General features: G+C 44.1%; 1 protein-coding gene across 5 annotated transcripts in view; it reads left to right on the forward strand.

Annotated features, from left to right (window-relative positions):
- Npas2 (neuronal PAS domain protein 2) overlaps positions 1-26,771 on the forward strand; it is a 189,872-nt gene that overhangs the window by 125,273 nt on the left and 37,828 nt on the right. For all 5 annotated transcript variants that reach the window (XM_008845876.3, XM_029569735.1, XM_029569737.1 and 2 more), the window contains 7 exons: positions 2,989-3,078; positions 10,764-10,884; positions 11,865-11,978; positions 21,860-21,978; positions 22,659-22,741; positions 23,467-23,573; positions 25,955-26,102. In XM_008845876.3, the coding sequence (XP_008844098.1) occupies positions 2,989-3,078; positions 10,764-10,884; positions 11,865-11,978; positions 21,860-21,978; positions 22,659-22,741; positions 23,467-23,573; positions 25,955-26,102 (782 nt within the window). The remainder of the gene's footprint in view (positions 1-2,988; positions 3,079-10,763; positions 10,885-11,864; positions 11,979-21,859; positions 21,979-22,658; positions 22,742-23,466; positions 23,574-25,954; positions 26,103-26,771) is intronic.

The raw sequence follows: 26,771 nt of genomic DNA on the forward strand, positions 1-26,771 counted from the left end.
CAGGTTTTCCCCTGTTGTTTCAAGTTGGCTTATTGAGTTTGTACTTCCTTCATTTCTGCCTGAGTTTTCTTCAATGGTTCTATCTCTTTTGTGAATTCATTCAGAAGTTTATCCCTATCTTCTTTTAGTTCTTTGATTTCTTTGTTCGTGTGTTATTTCAATTTGTTTAATTCCTTGATCATGTTTATGATTGTTCTTTTAAATTCAGTGTCCTGGGTTATCTCTAGGGGGTTCTCCTTGTAGATCTCTTCTACAGGACTGGTGGAGTTTGGTGGGGACATAGTGGCTTTCCATTTTACTATTCTTTCTTTGTGATTTTGGCATGTGAATTTCTTTTGTTGTTTGTGATTCTGATATGAGAATTGAGTTAAAGTGTGCTACTGTTTGTATCATTGGTGTGCCTTAGTCCTTTTCTTACTGATTATATAAAGCTGGTTGGTCCAGGTTTCAGCTTCTCTCGGGTTTTATTTTGGAAGGAACTCATGGCTTCAGATCAGCTACTCAAGAGCACCCACAGAAGCCCAAGTCAGATACCAGTCAGGTACACTCAAGCTTCCTTATAAGGCTTGGACCTCTACCACCAGGAACACCACATGGAGGCAGGATCCAGGCACTGTCTGGTGGTCTGCTGAAATAACAGCTGCTACCAGGTTTTAGTTTTTATTAATATGTGTACATATATACACATACATATATATATATACACATACACACATAGCTTCATAAACATGTTTTATGCATACATTTACACATGCTCAGAACTGTGTACTACCCTTTTTTTGTTTGTTTGCGTTTTGTTTTTATGAGACAGGGTCTGCTTATATAGCCCTAGCTGGCCTGGAACTTTCTAAGAAGCTATGACTAGCTTTGAATTCCTGATCCTCCTGCCTCCAACTCCCATGCTAGAATTACAGCTGTACACCACCATGCCAAGCTCATAGCTGTTTTTAAGGCTAGCAGTTTTAATGCCATCACCCTGCTGAGCACTCGCTGCATGTAAGGTAGCTGGCTGAGGAAAGGCTGTGCAGAAGGAGGTATATATATATATATATATGGTTGCGTCATGACACTAGAAAGGGAACCTAAAAAAAGAAGGACTAAGGATGTGGCCCAGTGGTAGAGTGATTACTAGTTCAAGACCTGGGTTCAATCCCGGTACCAGGGTGGGGGTGGGGGCTTAAGGAGAGGAGAATACATGAACATGAAAGCAAGCAAGGGGTGGTTGGTTGTTAGAGGGAAGAAGGCAACGCAGCAGGACAAGCAAGGGAGCACACACAGGAAAGGAGACATAAGAATGCACTATGTTTGAAAATGCCACAATGCTAACTGTATGCTGTACAATAGAATTTACATGCTAACTTTAAAAACTAATAGTAAAAATTGATACATAGTCTAGTGTATTTTTCACTCTTAAGTCTTACCATCCATCAGTGTAAAGCAGTGAACTCATGTCCTGTCTGTCTTCCTGCCTCCCTGCCCTTCCGGCATGAAGCTGTTCTTCAGCACAGTTAGTGGTCTGTCCTTGTCCCCCTTGTGTCTCACATTTAGGCACACCCTCCTGACTTCACAAAATGAATGCCCTTTTGTGGGGGCAGATTCTCAGCAGCACCTTGGGAGGGTCTAGTTAAAGACACACAGAATGTTTCTAGAACCTTCTACATATGCATTTCACACACACACCTCAACCAAAGCAGAAAAGTCTGAGGTTTAGAAAAGATGACCTTTCAAAGATCACTAGTAGAAAGCAAAGGCAGGCTTGGGGTACACATCCACCTGAGCCTCTGTAGTGTTTCCTTGAAGGTCTGCTTTCTGATGAGATGGGCCTCATTTCATTCATCTTAGCTGGGCTCCCCAGGTAGCCCCCTTCTCTGCTGAATGACATAGTTTTGAGTTTTAGTATCAACTCTGAGCTGTGTCTTATGAAAGCATCATAAGTATCCACAGTCAAATCTCAATAAATATAAAAACTAAACACCAAAAGTGTCTGCCTTGTGAAAAAAATATGGTCCATGTTTATGCATTTATAGCCAAAGCACACAGCAGCATGCCTGGTGTGTAGTATACTTTTTTTAATATATTTTTATTTATTATTTTTTATTTTATGTGTATGAGTGTTATGCCTGCATGTAAGTAGTGCACCTGTGTCATGCAATGCTCATGGAGGACAGAAGAGGCTATCAGATCCCCTGGAACTGGAGTTACCGACAATTGTTAGCTGCCATGTAGGTGCTGGGATTCGAACCCGGGTCTTCTGCAAGAACAGTGTTCTTAACTGCTGAGCCATATCTCCGGCCCCATGTGTAGTATACTTTTACATGCATGCATTTTTAAGACATTTGGTGAGTTACAAAGCCCCTACTCCTAGTCAGCCTTGTGGAATAAAGTTCCTGTGTGGGGTAGAAATAAGCCTCACCCTGTACTCTCCCGCCTTAGCCTCCCAAGTGCTAGGATTACTGGCTAATGCCAGCACAGCTCCCTAAAGTATATGGTTTCTTCAATAATTCTTTCTTCTGTGGCAGTGAATGCATTCAGGAGTCTAGCTTGACATGCAGGCATGTATTTCTGCTTCTGACATATCTCTCTGGTCTTTGTCTTGCAGTAAATGTTCATTTCTGAACTCTGAGTGATCCTTGGGGCGGGGAGCCGGGGTTCATAATATGTTGCTGATGCCTTTTAGTGTTAATGATTATATTTCTGTTTCAGCTCAGTAGCATACCTATCTGTGAGCAGTTACCACAGCTAAATTTCATCTTCTGATACCAGTAGGTTGACTTTTTCACTGAGCCCATGGTGTTTTCACAAACACTTTTCCTGAGCTGAACAAATTCTGTGTAAAACCATAGCACACAGATGCTATGAGGTGATTCGTGAAACTATTCTGAGGATTATAAAACAAAGCCAGTGTCATAAAATGAATCTTTTGCTTCAGTGCCATGCTCTTCCAGAAAAGCATCTCTAAGAAGCTTTCAAATGTTGCATCTTCCTCAGGCATTGGATGGCTTCATCATCGCCGTAACGACAGACGGCAGCATCATCTATGTTTCTGACAGTATCACGCCTCTCCTTGGGCATTTGCCGGTGAGTTTCTGCTCCAATGGCCTTGGCCTGTGCATGTTTTCATCTTTTCTGGAAAATCATTCATCTCAGATCAGAGATGGTGCAGGTATGGGGGTGGGGATGAGAGGGGGATGTACAGAGAGTTAAAAGAGTGCTCAAGTCCTGCAGGACCAAACCAAAGAATAACAGGTACAAGTGTACAGCACCCTGGAGTAGGCCTGGAGTAGGGACACAGATACAGACTTTTATCCCTGGGCAGAAACAGAGGCTGACGTCAGAGTCTCACTGTTAGAGCTGAGAAGACAGCAGACATCCCTGGTCAACTGAGAGCTGATTGAGGAAGGGGTATCAGAAGGCTCAGGCTGGACTATGCCTTGGGGTTCACTGAGGACACGTCTGAGAGTCCAAGTAGGCCACAACACTAACCATGGTGATCTTTTAGCAGCAGGCACGCTTCTTGGAAGTTGAAATACTCTAAGAAGATGTTGTTGGACCAGTGCCTTGGAAGGCCTTGGGGAAGGAGAAGGGATTGTACAGCTGAGGAGGAGAGGGCCAGCTCTGTAGTTCATAGGTAGATGATGGAGGCTTGTGAGTGGGGTGGTTGCAGATGTTCACAGACAGATGTCCCTCCCTTCCCTCCCCCTTCCTCCTTCTCTCCTTTCTACTTCCTCTTTCCTTCCTCCTCTGAGCAAACCTCTGGGGTTCTCTGATAACAATAGCTTAGCATCAAATCACTCAAAGATCTGTCCCAGGCTGGAAGAGGACCCCACCCTTGAGGAAGCCTCCAGACTTGCCCAGCATCCCACTTCCTGCCATGCTGTTACTGAGTCCCACAGAATTTGACCCGTAATGCCAGTTCCCCTAGGAGCAGCATATGAGTGACAGATCCTGTCTTCTTGGCCCTCCCAACCAGTCTGGCTCATCACCCCTACACACAGAAGGATAAGCATCCAGTTTTTGTGTCAAGGATAGCAGCTTGTCCAGGATTCAGCCAAAGGAGATCTTGGGCCAGCGTGATACTGGGGAACTATAGTCCTCCCTCTTTCATAGCCACACTGGGCCAGGCAGCAGCATGGTCCTTCTTCATGGGCAGCTTCCGTTTGCCTTTGGGTGGTGAGTGTCACTCTGCTAGTGGCTCAGGTTTCCTTCCACATCATCCTGGTCTATGGGTTCCTCAGAGGTCACTCTCCCAGCCCATCATTTCTACAGATGGTGCTGTGTGCATACAGAGATAACACTGTTTTCCCTGTGCTGTTGCTGTGTCTTAGGCCTAAAAAGGCACTTTTGACCTGCTGACCACGATACCATAGCCTAACCTAATAGATGTCACCATTTCCTGAAGCCGGGTGGGACAGGCAGCTGGGGTATCTCTCCTCATGACAGTGTTCTTAACTGCTGAGCCATCTCTCCAACCCAATAATGATAATTTTAAATTTAAAAAATAGACTCTTGTGACTTCTGTTTAACCTTCAGAGCAGCCATTGATTTCCATCCCAATGTGTGACCTAGTGCAAGAACTGACTACCGTTCTTGCTTGTGTGCCTGCTCTGTAGTGTTTCCCGGTGAGCATGAGCAAGCTGCCCTAGAGAACTGACAAGCTATTGAATTGCTGGGCTGCAGGACAGATGTGACTTCACCTTTATTATATGAAATAAGACCACCCCCTCAGCAGTGTCAGTTAAGCTCTACCATCAGCGAGAGATGTTCTGCATGCTCTGAGTCCTCAGAACTTGGTACAGCCAGATTTCTTAGCTTGGCCATCTCATGTGTGGGAAGATATCTCATAGAGCTTTAATTTGCTTTTCTCCCAGTTCTGAATGACACTGGTTTGTTGTATGTTTGTTGGCTATATGGATGTTCTCTTCTGTGACAAGCCTGCTCAGGTACAGTCGTGCATCCGCTAATGATGAGGATCCTTTCTGCTGAATGCACCATTGAGTGATTTCATCACTGTGTGAACCTTGTGTGTACACACTCTTAGGCAATACAGTGTCACCTATTGCTCCTAGGCTCCAAACCTGTACAGTACATTCCAGTACTGGATATTGTAGCCATTGTGACACAATAGTATTTGTTATCTAAACCTAGAAAAGGTACAATAATGGCACGTCATAACCTTATGGGACAAACATCGTGTGTATGTGTGTGTGTGTGTGTGTGTGTGTGTGTGTGTTATCCATCACTTGCCAAAATAGCCATGTATTTTGGATTTGGGCATTTTCCTATCAGATTTTAGGTTCATTCTGTAATGAGTAATAGGTATTTTTGCCATGATCTGGACACTAGTTCTCAAGAAAGTGCTGTTCCAATCACCTCTTATTCACTGCCCCCTAGAGTCGTGAGGATATCTGAACACAGCACGTGGCACCTGACACTAGACTGATGAGATCAACAGCAGGACACGAGTTACACATACTCAGAGCCCAGTGGGAGGCCATGGGGCTACACTTAAGCAGAGGTAAAGGAACGAGACCAGAGGGAGCCTGGCTTTGTAGTATCCAGATGGGAGTGTGTGCCCAGATCCTAGCTGGCTTATTTGAGTAATTCTGCATTCATGACATAGAGCTACATCATCTCCTCGGGAATGAGTGGAGCTATGCCTGGTCCCTCAATTAAAAGGGTGTTTGGTGGAGTATGCCATCCATTGAGGCAGAGAAAGGAGGGGAACTTGTAGTCAGGCCAGGCCTCCAAATGCCAAGAATGCTTAGCATGTAATATTGAGCCTTAATTTTAGGTCTTTTCTCATAGATGGATGTACTGTAAATATCATCTCGCTGTGCGGCCTACCTTTGCCATCTCCTTAGGGTGTGTCGATAAACAAAGATATTCTTTTTTCGTAGTTGCCACTTTTTTTATTTAACTCTTTTTTTTTTACTGCACCAAGGTCAAAGCTATTTTCACACAGTCTTCTGGGAACCTGACTGTCTGGTCATCAGTTTAAATTGAGTCTCAGCTTAATCTAAGTATCTCAAACATGCCTCCAGTTCCCTGTTTCCTTTGGCTAGGCCAAGGTCCTTGGGACTTCCCTGAGCCCATTGGTGTTTCTTCTCAATGTGAGGCATCTCCAGGATTTCTCACATTGTCCTTCCTACCTGTAGAAAACAGCTCCAACTAGACTTGCTGTGGCTGTGGCCCCTCGAGGACGTGCTAAGAGTGAATATCCACCTGGCTCACCCTGTACCCCTCCCAGGCATCTTGCAGTAGCTTTTCAAGATATACAGGCTCACTGCACTTTGCTAGGTGCCATTGAACTTGCACATCTTCCACAGCAGATTCAACTCATCCCTAGGCTCTTAAGGCTCAGTGAGGGAAGACCAGGGAGCAGCACAGTGTAGAACTCAGGACAGACCTCCCTAGAAAGCTCTGAGTAGGGCCAATTCTCAGATAATCAGCCTAGGGCTTATCATCAAGTGAGAGAGGGTGCCTTCTGTCTCCCAAATTCTACCTCCTTCCTCCCACAGGTAAGTGATGCTCTTGAGGATGAGTCAACTGGGAAGATGTCTACAGAAAATACAGTCCCTCCCTCACCTCTGTAATTGCTATTCTTTTAATCAACAGAGCTTGGCTCATTCAAGAAACAATTCAACTACAGATGTAATTTACTCTTCCATCAACATTAGGGCTTGAATTTTCTAATTATCACTGTTTGTGTCAGTTTCTAGCTTATTCAGATGGTATCATAGTAATATAAGCAGCAAATGCATGTAAGGGCTAAATGCAGTTCTGAGCTCTGCTTATTTATCAACCAATCATAATCCTCATAACCTCCCATATAGCCCACCTACCCTACCTGTATCTTTGCGCTGTGCAGACCCTGTAGCCTGAGTGCCCCATAGCCCTGGAGCCTACCATTGCTCTTCTAGATAAAGACCTAGGCCGGGGTGGGGGGTGGGAGGGGCTGTTGTCACCTGGCTCTCTGCCACACCCATCCCGGGGGAAGGCTTCATATGGAACCCTCCAAGAAAAGTTAATGTTTTCAAATGCCTGAAATATCTTTAAGAAGAAAGGCTACTGTCATCTGTGAACATTAGTCATATGCTAAAATTACCAGAGAGAATGGGCTTAAAATAATATCATGTGCATCAGAAGGATGGTGGTGAAAGCCAGACAGAAAAATGATGGCAGGGGCTGGTGAGGGTCAGTGGAGTCTGTTCATAGAGGTGAGAATTGGTGCCTCCAACGTAAGCCATCCTGCATTCATCATTTCCTGGCCTCTAGGTGGGTAGCTAGCTTGTCCATGGTCTTCACACCCTCTAAGATGCTGGCTCCAGGAGGGAAAGGACTTTGCCAGCTCTGTGATGCTTCTCAGTTCCCAGAGTCTGGCACCTAGGAGCCCTCAGTAATGCTGGCTAGAATTGTAGGGCAATGACCAAAGTGCTTTGGACTCTCCTTCCTCTCCATCCCCTTCCCAGTCTGTCTCTTTTTAGACTCTGAGCATCTCTAGACTTGCTTTTTTTGGTGCCCTACTCTTCAGACTATGAGTGAGATCTCCTTAAACTGCAAGGACAGATGCTTTTCAACTTATATTGGGGTGGTATTCTGATGAGCCCATCTGTAAGTTGTGACGATCATTAAGTCAAAAATGCGTTAAATCCACCTAGCTGGGGGAATACCCTGACTCAGCAGCTCAGGACATTGTCCAGAGGGTTGTTTGTCTTTGTGATCACTGGGCTGACTTAGGCACCAGCTTACTACCTCTGCCCAGAACTTCTACAGGGGAATAGATTTCATATTTCCAGCCCAAGAAAAAAGCCAAATTCAAAAATTCTAAATGCAATTTCCACTGAATGTGAATCAATTTGGAGGCACTGGCAAGTGAGAAAATCCTAAGTCAGGGAACATCTATACCGCCTTGCTTCCTCCTGTCGCCTTCAGTGTCCGCCCAGTACACTAACTCCTCAAGCCAGGACTTTTGTAATCTGGGCCCACCTTCCCTCTGCAGCCTCCTTTTTCATGGCTCCCCATGCTGCAGGGTTTAATGGCTGTTGCTTCCATGCTTAGTGTATTCTGTGATCTCTGCCTGAAGCAGCCTTTCCACCTTGGCTGTCTCCCAGACTCCAGCCTACCCTCAGATCCCACCCAAGGATTCCTTCCTCATTTGAAGTCAGCATCACATACCTGGGGATCTCTGGGCACCTGTTTAACTTTCTCTCATGGGGATGACCATCTAGCTGGTCCACATGACATCCTGAAGGTCAAGGATACAGTAGTGAACAGGCTCTGAGTCTCCTATGGACACAAGGGAGGCAGAGGAACCAGTCTGCAGGTACCTAAGCTAGAAAACATCACTGCAGTGAAGGTGCCTCTGTGCCCATTCTATAAGTGGTTGTTCAGCACACCTAGCATTTATGGACTGTTTGCTGTATACTGTTTGTCAGCAGTGTAGGCCAATGAGCTTGTTTAATCCTTATTCTTCCTCCTCTTGCATTTGAGGAAAGCTCAGCTCAGAGGAGGCAAGCCAATGCTTAAACCCTCTCTAGGGCTCCTGCCTGCCTTGCTGTGGCAGGGCCATACTTGATGACATGGAGGCATGCTGATGATCTTGTGATCTGGTGCTCCTCTGGCTGCTTGGGAGTCAAATTTGACAGGGACCAGCACTGAGGCTGGAAGCCCAGTTTGGTCATATCATCATCACCAAAGTGAAGGCTGAAGGTCGTCAAGACAGGGGTGGGAACCATGAAAACAGATGGAGTGGAACAGAGAGGAAACCAGGCAGCTCAAAGGACACTATCTGGGTGTAGAGATAAAAGTGCTGGGGGGAGGGGGGAAGCAGGATGATCCAGATGCTGCCTGCGTGTGTGTGTGTGTGTGTGTGTGTATGTGTGTGTGTGTGTGTGTGTGTGTGTGTGGTATACCAGGTGACCAAGTGACTGATTAGCAATACCATTCATAGAGATGAGAAACCAAGGTGTGGAGAGGGAGAGGAAGGGGTGGATGGGGTTATGATGAGAATGCCTATGAATCTGTGATCTTGGGGACATCTGAGTGGCAGGTGGAAGGTTGGACCTGGCCACCGAAAGAAGGTTGGTAGAGGTTCACACTTACGATGGTGTTTACAGATGGTGTTTGAAGCTATAGGAGTGGATGTGTTTACTAAGGAAATGAGAAAGAATCTGTGCAGGTCTCCTCTCTCTACTGTGAGCTCCTACCTGTACTATCCAGCATGGTGGCCACTTGCCACACACAGCTGGTCCAACTTCAATAAAAATTAAATAAAATGTAAAATATCAGTCACATTGGCCAACTCCCAAGAGCTCAGCAACCATATGACTTGTAGCTTCTGTCATAGAGAAGCCTATACCTAATTCCCTTTGCTTCAAGGCAGCTCCATGGGACACAGCTATACCTAGACTCTATTTTCTATGTATTTGGTATCCCATTGTCCAGGAACTCATGGGGAAGGAAATGCAACTCCATCAGTTAGGGACCTATAAGAAATAAGCAGAAACATTTTGCTAGCCTAAAGGTCAAGAGAAGAGCTCAGTGTACCCTTTGAGGCCATTTAAAAGAATGACTGGCCTTTCCCAGGGCTCTATATTACCTATGCTGTCCCCAGCCAGAAGGCAAGAGTGTTGGCAAGTGGGGTTTCTTAAGCAAGGGAGGATGTGGTTCTCTGTGCATGTGTCAGACTTGACACAGATTTTTTCAGACCCACAGACAGTAGTACATATGCATCTAAGCAAGTACAGGACCCTCCCCTCCCCACAGATTGAACAAACTGAGGATTGAAAATACCTGGAAAAAAATATAGTGCCTGAACAGTACATGTATAGACCTTTTTCCATGTTATTAGTCCCCAGATGATACAAGTAGGTGTAGATATTCACAGTTCTTAAGGCATTATAAGTCATTTAGAGATGGTTTGAAGCCCCCAGAAGGATGGTCATAGGTTCTGTGGAAATCCTGCACCATTTTATAAAAGGTACCAGCATCTGTGGAATTTGGTGTTCGCATGGGAATCCTGAAACAATCGTCTGAGGATACCAAAGAACATCTGAAAAGCCTTTACTTTTTATTCTTGGGTAATTTCGTGCATCTGTATAATGTAATTACCATTTTCTCCTCTCATTAGCCTCCCTCCTCCCCCTCACTCCTGCAGAACACTTGCTTCTAACCAACAAACCCCTTCTACTTCCATGTATTTTTTATTTTGATTTGGTTTGGTTTTTGTTCAGTGTGTGACCCACTGAGTTTAATTAGGGCTGTTTGCACAAGCTTTGGTAGAGGATTAATTACTGGAGTATAGACAAGCTACCAGCGACCACACAACTGAAGAAAAGGATCCCCCTTGCCCAGCAACCAGAAGGCAGTATTCCACAGTTCTCCCCTCCATCCTCTAGCTCTCATAGTCCTTCCATCCTCCTTTGGCAATATTCCTGAACCTGGGGCAGGGTGATATACATGTCCCTAAAACTTTTGCTTTTGAAATTTATATATTTGCATTGCTGATTAAGCCCAGGGCCTCATTTCTATACAAGTGGGGTCTCACTGAGCCACAACCCCAACCCCTGTAAAACCTTTCACATTGCAATTCCAGGGTGCCGAGGGATTGATGGAGAGTCTTCCCTGACCACGGCATCTTGAACTTTCCATCTCTGATGGAAACTCAGCATCAGTTCTGAGTTGACAAGAATGCTCAATCCCTGCCTTCGCTCTTGACTCTTTTCCATGGAGTATGTACCTTTGCTCTTTATTTTCTTTTGCAGTCGGATGTCATGGACCAGAATTTGTTAAATTTCCTTCCAGAACAAGAACATTCCGAAGTTTATAAAATGCTTTCTTCCCATATGCTTGTGACGGATTCCCCCTCCCCAGAATTCCTAAAATGTAAGTTTTACTTTACTGGTGCTATCAGATCCAAAGACAAGAACTTTACTTTTAAAAGGAGGTCAGAATGAATTAAGAAGGGAGGACTAATTTTAAGAATAATTTTCCTCGTGACTCAGAACATTTCCAAGATCCTTTGAGGTATATTTTAAGTCTAATGCTAAAACTGGAGCTTGGAATATGTAAGACATTTAGCTTTTATGTGGAAAATTTGAAAGCATAGAGCTTTAGAATAATAACATGTTTCACCTGTGTGACAAGAGCTGCTTCTTTACATGAGAGGCTTTCAGCAATAAATAGGACAAAAATCAGTAAACAGTGTGCTTATTTTAGAGAACGCTAGAATGTTAAATTTCTGTAATACCGAGTAACCAACTGATAATTGAAAAATTAGGTCAGAAATTCATATTCTGTCTTCCTGAGGCTGTCATCTGGTTATTTATATGCATTTGCAATTTTTGTGAAATTTTAAAGTTTTCATCAAGATGTTTGGCAACCTGGATGGAAGGCAGACCTTGATGCCTGCTTACTATGAGTCCCTTAACAAAGCATACGCAATTGCAGGCGGTAGCAAAGAGGCTTGCATTTGCTCAAGCCTCAGTCCATTTTCCATGCATAATTGGCCCTGTCATACATCTGATTTTACTTCAAAGCAAAGCAAAAAGATTAAATTAAAGAGAGTGGCTCTATACGAGCAGCTTTATTTTAGTATACCATATGAAAACAACCAGAACTAATCAATGCCGACATAACCAACCACAGACATCTGTGAGCAAATTAAGACTAATTGAGTCCAAGTATAGAATGCAGAATGTGTATGAGCTACAGAGAGAAAACCCTGTAGATGCAAAGGTTAAAAGCCAGGTTCGAGCCAGGAGAAAAGCGCGTTGACGCAGGAAGTAAATCATGGAGGCAAGGCTTGTTTTGTCTGGGGTCTGTGTAACGTTTATCTTCCTTTTTCTCTTCCTTTAACGGCCCAGCTGACAACGATTTAGAGTTTTATTGCCATCTTCTCAGAGGCAGCTTGAACCCAAAGGAATTTCCAACTTATGAATACATAAAATTTGTAGGAAATTTTCACTCTTACAACAATGGTAAGCTTTAATTGCCCTATAATTGTGACAATGTCCTTTATATCATGCAAGCATGCACATGGGGTTCTTATGAATGTTGGGCGAAGAAGAGGGAGAGTATGTGCTTTTGATATTTGCATTTGGATTTTCCTGTTCCTGGGACAATTTGTGTGTAATCATTAATGTTCTCCCGTTCAAGAACACATTCACACATCTGTTTGTGCCAGTGCACACAGGCACCCTGAATTGCATGTGATTTATTTGTTTATTTATTTTCCAGCTGAATGAATAATTCTATACTGTGAGAAACAACTTACAGTTAATAAAGAACAGGCTCAGTCTGCACACTCTACCAAACAGGCCTTCATTGACACAGAGAGCTGGAACCATGCTCCCTTCATTTTTATCTCCACTTCACAGTCCTGCAGCAAGCACGATTTAATGGATCTGGTTCATGGGTCTTCGCTCACTATGACCCTGATGCACAGTAAAGGGGCTATTTTACCATGAGCCAGCAAACTATGTCGGGTAAATTATCAAGCAGGCAATAAAGTCTTATTTTCTGAAATTGCCCAGTCAACTAATTGCCCAACCTCTAACTGCAGAGACATGAACTCTGAACTAGACTTAAATGCTCATTTTCACTTTTGACCCATGCAAAATGGGAATGTAGGTCTCATGCCAGGAATTCAGAAATGAGATCCTGCTCTGGGCCAAGCACAAAGAAGCCTGCATTTTCTTTGCTGTTGGCCTCAAAATGCAACACAAAACAGATAGCTTTGGAAGAGCTAATGTTTCATAAAATAAATAAACTAACAGAGTTAGGAAAAAATAGAAGACATTGATGGGGAGTGGGGGAGAAAGAGAAGAGGAGGGGGAAATACCAAAGGAAAACAAAGACAGAAAACTGAGCTGTGGGGGTGGGGCAGGTGGGAGACACAGGGAGAAGAGAACAGCACTAACTTCTGCTGCTTTTGTTACTACTGTTTGACTCTGGACCCATGTGCGTCTGCTGCCCCAGCCAAATTAGTTCCAGGTTCCATAAGAACCAGCCAAAGTCGGGGCACAGTTTCCTAATGCTGAGGCTAACCAGGATTTTTCTTTCTACCTCAAATGATCCTTGGCTACTTGGTATTTGAATAAATGCACATGCTGCATTTAAAAAGCTTCAATGAGATGCTAAACAGAGTGATCCTGCCAGAGCAATTTTCAGGTCCAGGGTTTTTGCCTGGATAGTGGCCTCCATGGTTGACTTGGCCCTTCAGAGAATCAATCCATTCAGGGCTCCCAGTGCCTGCATGATGGGAGGTAGTGGGAGGGTCCACTCTGCCACACTGGGCGCTAAGTTTGAGCAAAGCAAGATGAAGCCAAGGCCTGACCATGTCTGATCTGACTCATCTGAAAGGCTTGGCAAACATCATGAGACAAATGTTAATGACCACACACAGAAGTAAATGGTAGCTTGTGAGGCTGCTGGATGAAAGAAGCTGACACCTTGTAGAGAAGCCAGCATCAAGCCAACTCCAGAGTAGTGATACTTTGGATGAGGCAACTTGTTAAAATGCAGATTCTCAGGCCTTGCTGAAAGATGCTAGTCCAGAAGACCTGAGGTTTAAGAAAGTACAGTTGGAAAGGTCTGGAGGATTCCAATCGCTAAAATTCTGGACTTCAACTAGTTATCAAACACTGTCCCTTAGAGATTAATACTCCTTCCAGTCAACTTCATCATTGACTATAAATGGTGGTTTAAGAGTAGGCTTAAAATGCATATGTTGATTTGTCCAACGCTAAAATGAACTACCATGCGGTTCAGTGTTTCCACTTTTAAGTACATACCCAAAAGAAGTGACAGCAGAAACTTGAAGCGATATCTATGCACCTGGGTTCATAGAAGCATTATTTGCAATAGCCAAAAGGAAGAAGCAACCCAAGTTCATCGGTGGGTGAATGGATAAACTGTGCAATATCCTACAATGGATTATTACTCAACCTTAAAAAGGAAGGGAATTCTGACCCTTGCTATAACATGGTTGAAAAGCATTAAGCTAAGTGCAATAAAACAATCATCAAAGGGCAAATATTGTGTGATTCCACTTATATAAGGTACCTGGTATAATTAAATTCCTAGAGATAAAATAAGAGTGTTTGCCAAGGACTGAGGGAGGGGTTTATAGGGAGGTGCTGAATGGGTATATAGTTTCAGTTGTATAAGATAAAGAGTTATAAAGATGGATGGTGTGATAGTATACTATCACCACACTTGGTACTACTTAACTGTACACCTAAAAGCAGAATGGGGCTAGGATGCAGTTCAGTCATAAAAGCACATACTTAAGCCAGGCATGGTGGCACACGCCTTTAGTCCCGGCACTCAGGAGACAGAGGCAGGCGGATCTCTGTGAGTTCGATGTCAGCCTGGTCTCCATAGAGAATCCAGGCCAGCTGCAGCTACAGGGAGACCCTGCCTCAAAAAGACAAAAAAAAAAAGCACATACTTAGCATGTACAAGGCTCTTTGTTCAGTCCCCAACACACACAGAAAGAGAGAGAGAGAGAGAGAGAGAGAGAGAGAGAGATAAGATGGTAACCTTTATATTTAGCCAACACCCTAAAAATGTGTGTGTTGACCATAACGCAATAATAGCATATCCTGAGAGGCCATAAGCACAGAGGGAAAGGCACTCTGCCCACAGACTGTGAGAACTATAGGATGCTGCCCCCCGACCCCACCCCTATGTCCCCATGTCAACAGTGAGTATACTCGATTTAAAGAATGACCTGTGATTGGCTGGAGAACAGCAGTTGTGTCATTTGTGAATTCTACATTGCTACAAATTTTATTAGGAAGTTGCCAAATTCACACTGAAGCATCCTGTCATTTATTACATTTTAGAGGGTTTCAAGGAAATAAGCAGGCTTCATTCTGAATACCTGGGATATTTTTTAACTAGCAAGGATTTATTTTCACTTCAAGTTGAGACAGTGTTTGTTTGCTTGAAAGAATGTGTGGAAATTATGTGTGACTTTGTTTTTAAACCATTGCTGCTATAAATATGCAGCATTGAAATTTTGAAATCAAGAATGTAATATCTTGGGTGGCTCTGCTCTTGCAGAGTACCCAGGTTCAATTCCCAGCACCCACATGGCAGCTAATTACTGTCCATAACTCCAGTTCTAGGGGATCTGATGCCCTCTTTTGGCCTCCACAGGCATTGCACATACATGGTAAACATGTATACATGTAGGCAAAAAACTCATACAAATGAAAGAAGAAAGAAAGAGAGAAAGAAAGAAAGAAAGAAAGAAAGAAAGAAAGAAAGAAAGGGAAAGAACTAAAATGTCATATTTCTCCAGAGTCTGCTGTACAAACCAAAATTAGAAAGATTTTATTGAGATGAGTCCCCAAGTGTAAATGAGGAGACCTTGGGCACAAAAGTCAAGGACCCAAAGTGAAATGTGTGAGTTTGCTACAGTTAGAATTAAGTTCTAGTGTTTCATTCCACCATAGTAGAGTGACTAGAGACAGCCATAATGTGCTATTCATTTCAGAACTCTGGGATAAAGGGTCTTGAATGTATACTTGCCACCAAGAAATGACGAATGTTTGAGGAGATACCTTATCCTGATCTGAACACTACACAACATATATATATATATATATAAAATGCCACATCATTCCTCCCTCATTAGTATGTAAAATTCTCATGTGTGAACTTTAAAAAATAAGGGCTAGGGTGTAGCTCAGTGGTAGAGCACTTGCCTAGCATACCTAGGGCCCTGGGTTCCATCTGCAGCAAGAGTAGGCAAGAGAGGGGGTGATACTGATCCTGTGAGGACTTTTGGTGACTGCTGAATTATGTAGATGAGAATCCCATCTGCTTGCTTGCCGACCCAGATAGTACTTCAACATTCCTCTAGCTTCCTGCCTTTGCAAATGAGATGGAATGGAGGAAAGGAAGGGAGGGAAAGGAGGGAGAGAGAAACAGGAGTACCTTTGCCCTTGCTGATGAGATTCTACTTTCAAGTAGGAAATTTCTGGACTCACATGGAGATGATGCCCAGTTTACGTCTGTCCACCACCCCAGTTCCCTTGGGCAATGCAAATACACCAACAGTTGCCCAAAGACTTGAGTAAAACGGAATTTTCCCTTTCCTCAATATTTGCACATCTTGGTCACTCCTTAGGACTTGAGTATTTGCCACCGATGTTCTAGGGAGAAGGGACTGAAGACAGGACTTGTGTTCTTTAACCTAGATTTTTTAATATGTGGAGAAATATGTATCTAGACATAGGACAAGAAAGTCATCTCTTTTAGAAGTGTTCACTTGAGGACGGTTTCTGATCTGTCTGGTAAAAGCTCCTGGAGATCCAAACTGGGCTAGGTGATCATGTGTCCTTTCCTTTCCCAGGGAAAAGCCAACAGGGATCCTGGCAGGAGGATAGCAGTAGGGTGGACCACGGACCCCAGCAGCCCTGTAGTCCTCTCTCCTGCACCACTGACCATTTCCAGAATACAGTTAAAATGAAAAGACTCTATTTGGACTATGATTGTCCTATAACAGATGTTTTATAAAATGAGAAATGCTTTTAAAACATATCATCCCATCTTTTTACTTTATAATTAAATATGGGGCCCAGAAGACCTTCTCAAACTCCAAACACCCAAGTGCCACATCCCCACCCTATTGCTCTGAGAGGGAAGAAACCAGTTGGATGATTTTAAGGGGGTCCTAAGAAGCAAGCTCTTCCTAGATCCTGATTGATCATTCCATGCCAAGAAAAAAGCACTCCCCTATTTGCTCCTCCCCCAGCCATGGATTTCAATGTGCCTCTGACTGAAATCCAGACGCAGTATTTCAAAAGTTGCTGGTGTAGTTCCAAATAGGTCACCCTCAGCAAACATTCCACTCTGGGCTTTCCAGAAACCACACATCAGAGTATAAAAGTTTCCCTGCCCTCATTTTACCTACTCGCCTCTAACCACAGAACCAGATTGAAATGCTGGCAGAAGCTGAGGCCTTTCGACCTCTAACACTTGGTTCCATGAGTTCCCTGGGATTTCTGTAGATTGCCTGGCTTTGAGGCTGTTGTTTTTGTGCTTTGTTTTTCCACTGCTCTGAATTAATTGAGATGTCTTGGTTAAGAGATCAAGGTCTATGCATACCAGAGCTCCCTGGAAATAGAGGCAGGAGTCTGGCAGTCTCTTGAATAGTGTCTGATGTGACCATCTCTGGCCCGTCAGAGCAGAAAGCAAAGCATGCTTTCTACCTAGCAAAGCAGCAACATGTCCTCCCCCAGTGGTGGTCAGCTACCAGATCAGATGGTGGTAGGCTTCAGAGCATTCTAAAGAACAGGCTGTTTCCCAGGGTCATGGTCCCACGCAGACTTCTAAGGTCCATATTAAAATGGAGTCATGGGACTGGAGAGATGCCTCAGTAGTTAAGAGCAGTGGCTGCTCCTGCAGAGGACCTGGGTTCAAATCCCAGCACCCACATTGGCAGTTAACAACCACCTGTAACTCCAGTTCCAGGGGATCCAACGCCCTCTTCTGACTTCCATGGGCACTGCACAACATGCATGCACTTACATGCAGGCAAAACACTCATTTATATAAAATAAAAATAATAAAGTATTAAAAAATAAAATAAAATGGAATCATGAGGAATGGTCATATGTTATCAGCTACACGTTCTGCTTGCTCCAGTCTAGGAATGGGGAAACTTTTTGTGCAAGATGTTCTTATTTGTGATTTAAAACATACCAAAAATATCTAGACAGGATGAGGGCCTCTAGAGGAAGTCCAGTTTCCGGAGCATACAAATAATTCACTCCTGCCTACACCAACCCCCAGGTGGGTATCTTAAAGCCATTTACCAAAGTCCTCTGGCTCCTGAAAATACTCAGCAAATGCCAGAGGGTGGAAAGGATTTAGGTAAGACATAGAATTCCCCTTTAGAGTATTTTTTTTTCAGTCCAGCAAATTACAAACCCAGCTTTCCTGTGTGGCTCTTACCACAACCTCCATGCCCGGACATTGCTCTTCTCTCTGCTAAACAGAGCTGGCACAAAGGAAAGAGGAACCAAGCATTACCTGAACAAGGTAGACAGACAGTGCTTGGGCCAGGAAGCGGCAGAGTGGAAACGCTAACATCTTCTAAGGACCTGTATCTGGCTGTTTAGAGCACGCCCAATAGAATGTGCTGTGAAAGAGAAAGTTCAGGGTGTGAAATTAGCGCCTAATTACTCGGAGGTGAATGTACAGGAAATCATTTTCCTCTCAACTGCCCAAAACTGTATAGAGTATAAGCTACCTATCAAACTTGGGGTTTAGGACCCTCTCCTCACAGCAAATCTTGTCACTGAGCGCTCTGCCATGACTTCCTAGATACCCATCAAATTTGTTTCTCATGTGTTTCAAGAAGAAAGAAGTACCAAGAAAGTTATCTGTCACTTTCTTTGCAAAGTTTGTCATGTGCTTTCCCATAACCTTTGCAAGTAGCCTGTCAGCAGCCCCTCTCTGAGGAGAATGTTCATTTGTGTTGACTGAGCTGCTAGCTGAGTGGAACAGGGTCCTTTGCTACCAACTAATGTTCACTGTTAATTCTGCTTCTCCCTGAACCTCTTTGAGACAAGTTCTCCAGCACTTGAGATCTTTCCTCTATAGCCATCTACGTCCTTGTCATGACTGATTTGGGAGACCACCTTCATCACAGGACAGACTTAGAAGCCAATCTCAATTACATCCAAATGAAATAGCCACTAGTCATTCTTAGTCTTCACGGAACCTTAGGATTCTGATTTCATGACTCCCCAGAGTACCAAGGCAAAACTCTTTCAGAGTATCTGAAATTAGAGACTATCATGAAATTAGAGATTTTCCTGAAATCAGAGACTGTCACATTCAAGGCTTGATAACCTGTGGGCCAAATGTTTTAATCTGAAGAGCCAAAGCTGCACAACCCAGCCGCTCTTCAGGCAGAAGCTTATTGCAGGCACTTACGCTGTTTGCAACTCACAGTGGTGATTGCTGTGAGTGATTCCCAGCTGCCATCTTGCCCAGGCCCCTCTGGACCAGTGTTCATGTCTGAGTCGGGCAATGAGCTAGCTTGAATACCAGAGCTTTCCAGAACCATGCTGTATGGACACGCTCCAACAAATGGCAGAGTAGACCAGTCCCTGGAAACCCCAGCTTATGCTGTGAGGGAGAAACCACCCTGGGGTCCTAAAGCCTGTGTACTAGGCAAGGACCAGAAGCTTGCTTGCTGACCTAAGCCTTAAGGTCAGTTTGGGTGTGAAATGGAAGATCATCTCTTTAGGAAGTCATCTAGCAAATACATGCTGAGTCCCTGCTGAGTGTAGACACCTGCTCAGCCCTAGAGATGGGGAGCAAGGCCCAGCCCCTACATGGGGAAGCCTGCCTGTCTAGCTTTTGGCAAGGGAAGATCAATTTTGAGTAAGTGGCTTCCAGAAGGAAAAATAGAGCAAGAAAGAATCACTTCTCTATATCATAAGTATGGGAGATATGAGAAAACAGGGCTGTGCCTGCAAACAGTGGCAAATCCTTCTGAGAGGTAAGGAAGCCAATTGTAATTAGATGTATTTTTTTCTATTACTTAAATTGAAACAGCTAATTGAATCCTTAATTAATGGCTTTAAACTACCTTGGGATCTGAAGTGCCAGCGGGTTATTCTAAGTGCTAAATATGACTGCGGAGGCCCAAGGAGCAGTGTGCTTGTATGTTGACTCTGGAATATGGGAAGAGTCTCATGCTGTGAGTAAAAAGTCATTTCAAACGCAACCAGCAGTGTTAAAAGGAGCTTCCTCCCCTTTGTTTCCCCCCAAGGTTTTCCATTTGGCCTCTATTAAAACACTCATCCTGATTTACTCTCTATCACCCTGGATTATGCCCCCAGATGTTTAAGTTTCTTTGGTGGGAAAAGCTTGTTTGAAAAAGAAGCTACTCAGTTTTGGGCTCATCCGTAAAATATCTAGCTGATTGAGTGCAGGCTATAAGCAATAATGAAAATCCCCTTGACAGGGGTTTGGGGCCAGGGATGGAGTATTTTCATCTTTAAAGCCTTTGAAGTTATAAAGGAACAGATAAAACTATGTTTGGAGGCAGCCAAGCCAAGAACAAGGTCTGCAAAACCCCACTTAATGACTGTCTGCTGATTTCTGCTCCTACTGAGGAAGGAGCACATCTTAAGCAGGTGTTTCCCACCCTCCACCTTCTTCTGCCTCTTCACAGTAAGTCAGGAAGAAGGCCCTTAGTGACAGCACATGAATTTAGTAGCCAAAAGATGGCTCAAACATGGTACGTCACTTAGAGGTAGAAGGGGGCCTCCTCTTAAATTCCTAGGGAGTCCTCGGAAGTCTGCATTAAAGATCTTGGTGTTCTGAAGAGTCAGAAAATTTTATTAGGTCATTATCTGGCTGGGTAACATCTCTTTGATTCAAGCAGAGAGTTTTCACATCTGGGAAATTTTTTAATGTCTTTTTATTACACAGATGTTCACATCTGTAGACCTTCCCTTATGTGGAGTTGTTTTCCTTCCCCTTGATAAAGCTCTTGGCTTGCCCTACAAAACAAATCTGCGATGGTCTTAAGCCAGCTCATGACAGATGTAAACTCTCTAGAGACCACTATTTTTTATTTTACCCTCTTTATATTCATGTTTGGAAACATTTATTAGTATTTATGTGAGTGGGTTCAGAGAATATGTTTGGTAAAATAAATTTATTCATGTTAGTGGAGAGAAGACTACATTATAGAATCATTTACCGATCTATAAAAATATAATCTTGCAGATGTTATTTTAAAATGCATTTGGTTTTCTGATGTTCCTCTTGTTTTCAGTTAAATGGAAGACATAATGATATTGAAATCTGTGAGCTCAGAATGCCCAGGTTACACAGTCATCCCTCCATATCCATGGGGGAGGCAGTTCCCAGACCCCTCAGATATACCAAAACCCATGGATACTCAAGTCCTTTGTACAAAATGGCACACTATCCTACAGTCACCCACACGTACTTTAGACCATCTCTAGATGACTTATAATACCTAACAGTGTAAATGCTATGTGGTGGTTGTACTGTATTACTTAGGAAATAATGACTTTGAAAAAAATATGTACATTTTCAGTAGAGATGTAGTGACCTTTTTCAAATATTTTGGACCCACAGTTGGTTCAAATCACAGATTCAGAAGCCTCAAGTATGAAGGGCCAACTGTAACCAGCCACATTTTTAAAAAGAGAAATGTGACTCTCGGTTTTGAGGACCCTCAGTCATGGCCACACAGCCGAGATCCAAGCCCTGGCTCCCTGAATTCCAAGGACTCCTTGAATCTCACTTCCTCAGTAGTCAGGCCTTGCATCATCCTGGGCACCCTGGGGTGAGGTTTGAGGCAGAAGTCCTTGAATCCCTGTGTGCCATGCAAGGGATGAGTGGTGTCTTGGATGCTTCAACACCACTGCTTTCCCTGGGACCACCAGTATCAGGAATACTGTCGGATTATGGGATTCATCCTCAAAACAGCACCGGAAGTAAGCATCTGGATGCTGCAGAAGGAAGTTCTTCTCATGATATGGACAAGTTTCCCCAGTATAGGAAACAAGTACTATAGGGCTAGGAGAAGTGAAGATCAGTGGAGTAGAGTGGTTACTGACATAGACTTAACTCCCAGCTTAGTCTTTAGTAAGCTGACCTTGTACACATGCCTCAGTTTCCTCATCTGTGCAATGGGAATAATAGTGATACCTCATCAAGTTCTTGTAAGAATGGAATGAGTTAGTAGATACATAAACTCCTGGAAGCAGTGCTTGGCTCACAGTAAGTACCACGCAGCATTGGCTGCTGTCTCCAGGCAGGATAACCTGTATGACTTCCTCTCTCCCAGTGCCTAGCCCCTCCTGTAATGGTTTTGACAACACTCTTTCAAGACCCTGCCGAGTGCCCCTAGGAAAGGAAGTCTGCTTCATCGCCACTGTGCGTCTGGCAACACCACAGTTCTTAAAGGCAAGTTCCCGACAGCAGTGTCATTGTGTGAACCTATTTCAATGGAGTCCCATTTGGTTATATGCCATAATTGTCTTTATGAGAAAGAATAAAACCACAATGAAGTCCCTAGTTTTCAAAAATCTAAACCTCTCGGTTTTGTGCCTGCTGTACATGTCCTATCCCAAGCCCCAGGTTCCTATGAGTTATTTTGTTTGAAGACAGCACCAATCGCCGTTCAGGCCACAAACATGCTGTTTGATAACTGTAAGTCTTCCTGTCTTTTGCACCAAAATTACACCACTCAGAGGAGTCATGGCTCTCAAAAATGCGAGCATTCATTGTATTTTCTCCTCTGGTTACACTTGACTTCTCTGGCACAAATGTGGATGAAATTAACTTAGTAATTCAAATTCAGATGAAAGGTCATCTTCCACATGATTACCACATTTTCAGATAATGGGAAGGGAGTGGTGGGACATTTTGGTTCCTAGGTAATTTCCCCCAGTTTGTGAAATAAATTTAGTATCAGCTAATGCTGAAATTAACTACAGATGACAAATTTCAGTCCAACATGACTTGGAGACTGACTCACAACAATTTTGACTTCTGTTACCCACCATGTATTCCTTTTGAACAAACCTAGGGTGAGCATCTGGCACCCCCAAGCAACGTTCTGGTTTTTCTCCCTTCCAATACAGGAAATGTGCATAGTTGACGAACCTTTAGAGGAATTCACTTCAAGGCATAGCTTGGAATGGAAATTTTTATTTCTGGATCACAGGTTTGTGAAAAGAAAAACATATTTGAGTTGGGTCCCTTTCAAGTGCTATTTGCATGAACCAGGCTCTGCTTGGGAGTAAAGTCCAGCCTGGTCCACTGAAGGGGAAGGAGTCCCCAGCAGTAGGAAAGGTCGTTCACAGCCAAGGGGGACCTGGAGATTCTTCCATCCCTGTCTGCCCCATTTGTGCTTAAGTTCTGTGTTCAGGTTGCTGTCTCAGCCCCAGGACATCTTTGGGATGTTCCCAACTTAGGCCATTTCCATTTCCTGTATGGCAAAAGCAGATGTAGGGGAAGAGCCCTCTCTGATTTCTCCTGAAGCCCTTTAATTCTCCAGCACACTCTTCCTGCTTTTTTTCATAGCAGCCATCATAGTTTAAGAATTAGCAACCTCACCTCCCCGCCCTTTAATTTTTCATTACATCTGGCCACCGGACTACCCCATCTATGACTGTTTTTAATTATTCACTATCAATAATTTTTTAATATCTTTTGGCTTGGGTTATGCCAAGGGAATGGGGTGCCTAAGTGCCAAAATAAATGGAGTTCTTTGAAAAATATGGGCTCTCTGGTCCTGACCATTGTTACGTTTCTCTCCCGTCTTGAGAAATGAAGCCTCCGTGTGAACCACGAAACACTCAAACTGTCACAGACCCCCGCTTTGAACATTGCAGCCAACCTGTGAGTCCTGCCTTCCTCTCATGAAGAATTCTCTTTGTCCTCCTGCAGAGCTCCTCCCATCATAGGATACCTGCCTTTTGAAGTCCTTGGCACCTCAGGCTATGACTACTATCACATTGATGACCTGGAGCTCCTGGCCAGGTGCCACCAACACCGTGAGTACCGCTCACCAGCCCAGACAGGGGCTTGTACTTGCTTTACAAGGGTACAAGCAGCAGGACTCTAGGCCTCTGGAAGCCTGCTTACAACTTGACTTCTTTGCAAGCAGGGGAGGGCTTTGTTTGCAGTGCAGTGATCATGGGGGTATGATGGGGGTTCTTTTCTGCATTTACCCCAGTATATACTACTTTCACTCAGAGTTGGCTTTGCCCCAGTTCCCAGCATCTTCCCACTGTCATCCAGATAAACATGTTCTTTAATCCTAATCAAGAAATTAAGTCAGGGCTAGAATTTCCTTTAGGTTATACAATACATTTGAAAGATAAAATATCAAATACACATACCCTTTCTTTAATCAGCAGATAGGTATGGTTTCCAAGTACAGGACCAATACTGGGCTTCCCTTTTCCTCAGATACAACCTTCTTAAGGCAATGGCTTGCTAGCCTGAGTTTCCTAGTAAGAGTTCCCTTAGGCCTTTGTCCAAGAGATGCCAATATGCATGACCAGCATCTCTTTGCTGCCCTCCAGGGCAGAGTGTACTGAGAAATCAAGAAATCGGAGACTACAAAATGATGGTGGTATGTGGAAGTGGGTGTGTGTAGGATCTTGAGGGATCAGGGGACCTCTTCATAGAAGATGAAAGGGATTAGAGAAGGCTCTGTGCCACAGAAGAGGGGAGCACTGTGGCAAACACATGTACTGTAGGCCTTGTGCTGTGGGAGACTGAGAATATAAGCTTCAGTCTCCTCTTCTCATTTCACAAAGGGAGTTAAGAATTAACCACTCAGCCATATTTTAAGTGCCAGTGCTCAGCTTTGAACAAGAACATTTGTCCTAACACTGACCTATGGATCTGCAGTAGATGCCTTGTCTACAGTGGCTGCTGGAACTTTCTTCTCTGTGCTGTTCTTGTTGAAGGAAAAACAGGCTTGGGTTCTAGCCAGTCAGAATTTGGAACATAAGGTTCATCTCTAAAACATTAACCCCTTGCTCCTCAAAATGTAGTCCATATCCAGCTGCATAAACACCAGGTGTGCTATCCTTGTAGACGCTCAGGCTCCCTCCACCAGAGATAAGGAACGAGAAAATCCATTTTTACAAGCTCCCCAGCTGATTGGTAAGCACACTCAAATTTGAGAAGCATGAAGGCTTTAAACCCTTGGCTGCCTCTGACTCTTCTAACACTGAGAAGCCACTCGGTTGGAGACTTACACTTGGCATCTGGTGAACTTGTCCATGACTTGGGCAAGGCATTCTCGCTTTGTGGAGTCAGTGCCTCCACTCTGCTGAGCTCTGGCTATGCACCTCCAAGGCTGCTTTGGTAGCTTCAGTTTCCTAGGTTAGATTTCCCTCGACTGCTTACATTAAGAGATGCTAAATTGCAGGCACCGTGGTAATAAAATTCAAATTGTTCTTCTTTCTTGGATCCATAATTTATTCTTCTGCTTTGTAAGAGCTAATAAACCATTATCATCTTTAGTCTCTGGATACTCTTCCCAGAGGAGCTGTCTACATACATAACCATAGGGGCTCCAGAGAGCTGTACAGCTGCAGTGGATTGGACTGCAGGGGAGGCCTGGGCTGCGACATCCATATCAGACTCTGTAGTCTATTTTTTTTTTGCTTTATTTTTTTTCTATGTGTATGAGTATATTGCTTGCATGTATGCAAGTGTACCCATATCATGCAATGCCCACAGAGGACAGAAGTTACAGACAGTTGTTAGCTGCCATGTGGGTACTGGGATTCGAACCCAGGTCTTCTGCAAGAACAGCCAGTGCTCTTAACCACTGAGCCATCCTACAGCTCCCAGCCCCAACCTCTGTATTCTAGAACTCTATAGACTGAGGCTCACGTGCTGAGTGACAGCCACAGAATCCGCCCATCAGTTGCTGGCTGTCAGATCTATTTTGGGCCCATTACTCCCAGTGTCTGGATGTTCCCTTCTCTGCTCAACTCTTGCAACTCCAAAGACAGTTCACCTGCAGCAGGAATATGAGCCCCAAGAAAACCAGGTCCTCTTTATAATTAAACCCCCAGCATGAAAATCTGTCCCTGCGTGCCCTTGTGTGAAGAACTTTCTAAGTCCTTGAGCATTTGGGAAAGTATGGGGATGGTTGTGTTAAGAATTCATCAGTTTGGCTGAGTGTGACTGAGAGTACTTGCCCAATATACACAAGGCCTCAAGCTCAAGCCTCAGCACCCTACACCCAAAAATGTCAGTGTGTGACAGTCACTTAAAACAGTGCAACTCAGGAACTAAGCCACGTTTGCTGCTGTCTTTTTGAATGTTTACATTTTAGTAGTAACCACCGCGAAAAAGGTCATTTTCACATTAACATGTGTTACATGCAAAATCCATTCTCTACTCATAGTGATGCAGTTTGGCAAAGGGAAGTCGTGTTGCTACCGGTTTCTGACCAAAGGGCAGCAGTGGATTTGGCTGCAGACCCACTACTACATCACCTACCACCAGTGGAACTCCAAACCCGAGTTCATCGTGTGCACACACTCAGTGGTCAGGTACCCTGTGGGCGGTCTCTGGAAGGGTGGGTGAGGTCTCTAAAGACATGGGAGGATCAGCAGGTATGGCCTGTATAGGAGGAGAAGCCTCCGCTGTTATCTAGAGTGAGCAGGACACTCAGATGCTCAGGGACGCATCCAGCTCTCTCCCCCCAGGGTTAAGACGTCCTCTGAGTTTCTTAGGCGGCCCTTTGAAAGCCTTGGGAACTCTTTGACTGCCAGGATATTGCTTAGTAAGTTCCTGCTTCACTGACCTACTTACATATTTTTCCCTCATCTCTATCCATCCCCCAGCTTTCCCTTGTTGCTGTTTTTGAGAAGAAAATTAAAACGTTGCCTCTAAATAACTCAAATGCGTACTCCTTTTTTAATGCTTTAAAAACCCCTGCTGGCAACTGAGGCAGCATTGGAAGATCAGCCAAGCTGGCTGTAGGAAAGTGTCCCTGTGGGTCCTGGGTGGCCTTGCAGAGCCCTCAGCTCAGGCTAACCAGGGATCCAAAGGGTGGAAGGATGTTCATTAGGGTATATAGGTGCATCCTATCTGAGGTCCCAACTCTCAGAGGTAAAGGAAAAACATGATTTACTCCTCCACCCTGCTGCGGAAATGGCAAGGATACAAGTCAGCTTGAAGCTGGATTACAAAGGAGGCTTTGTGGTCAGCATGGTGGC

The sequence above is a fragment of the Nannospalax galili genome, unplaced genomic scaffold, assembly GCF_000622305.1.
Source record: "Nannospalax galili isolate Female #2095 unplaced genomic scaffold, S.galili_v1.0 scaffold182, whole genome shotgun sequence".
Lineage (NCBI taxonomy): Eukaryota > Metazoa > Chordata > Mammalia > Rodentia > Spalacidae > Nannospalax > Nannospalax galili.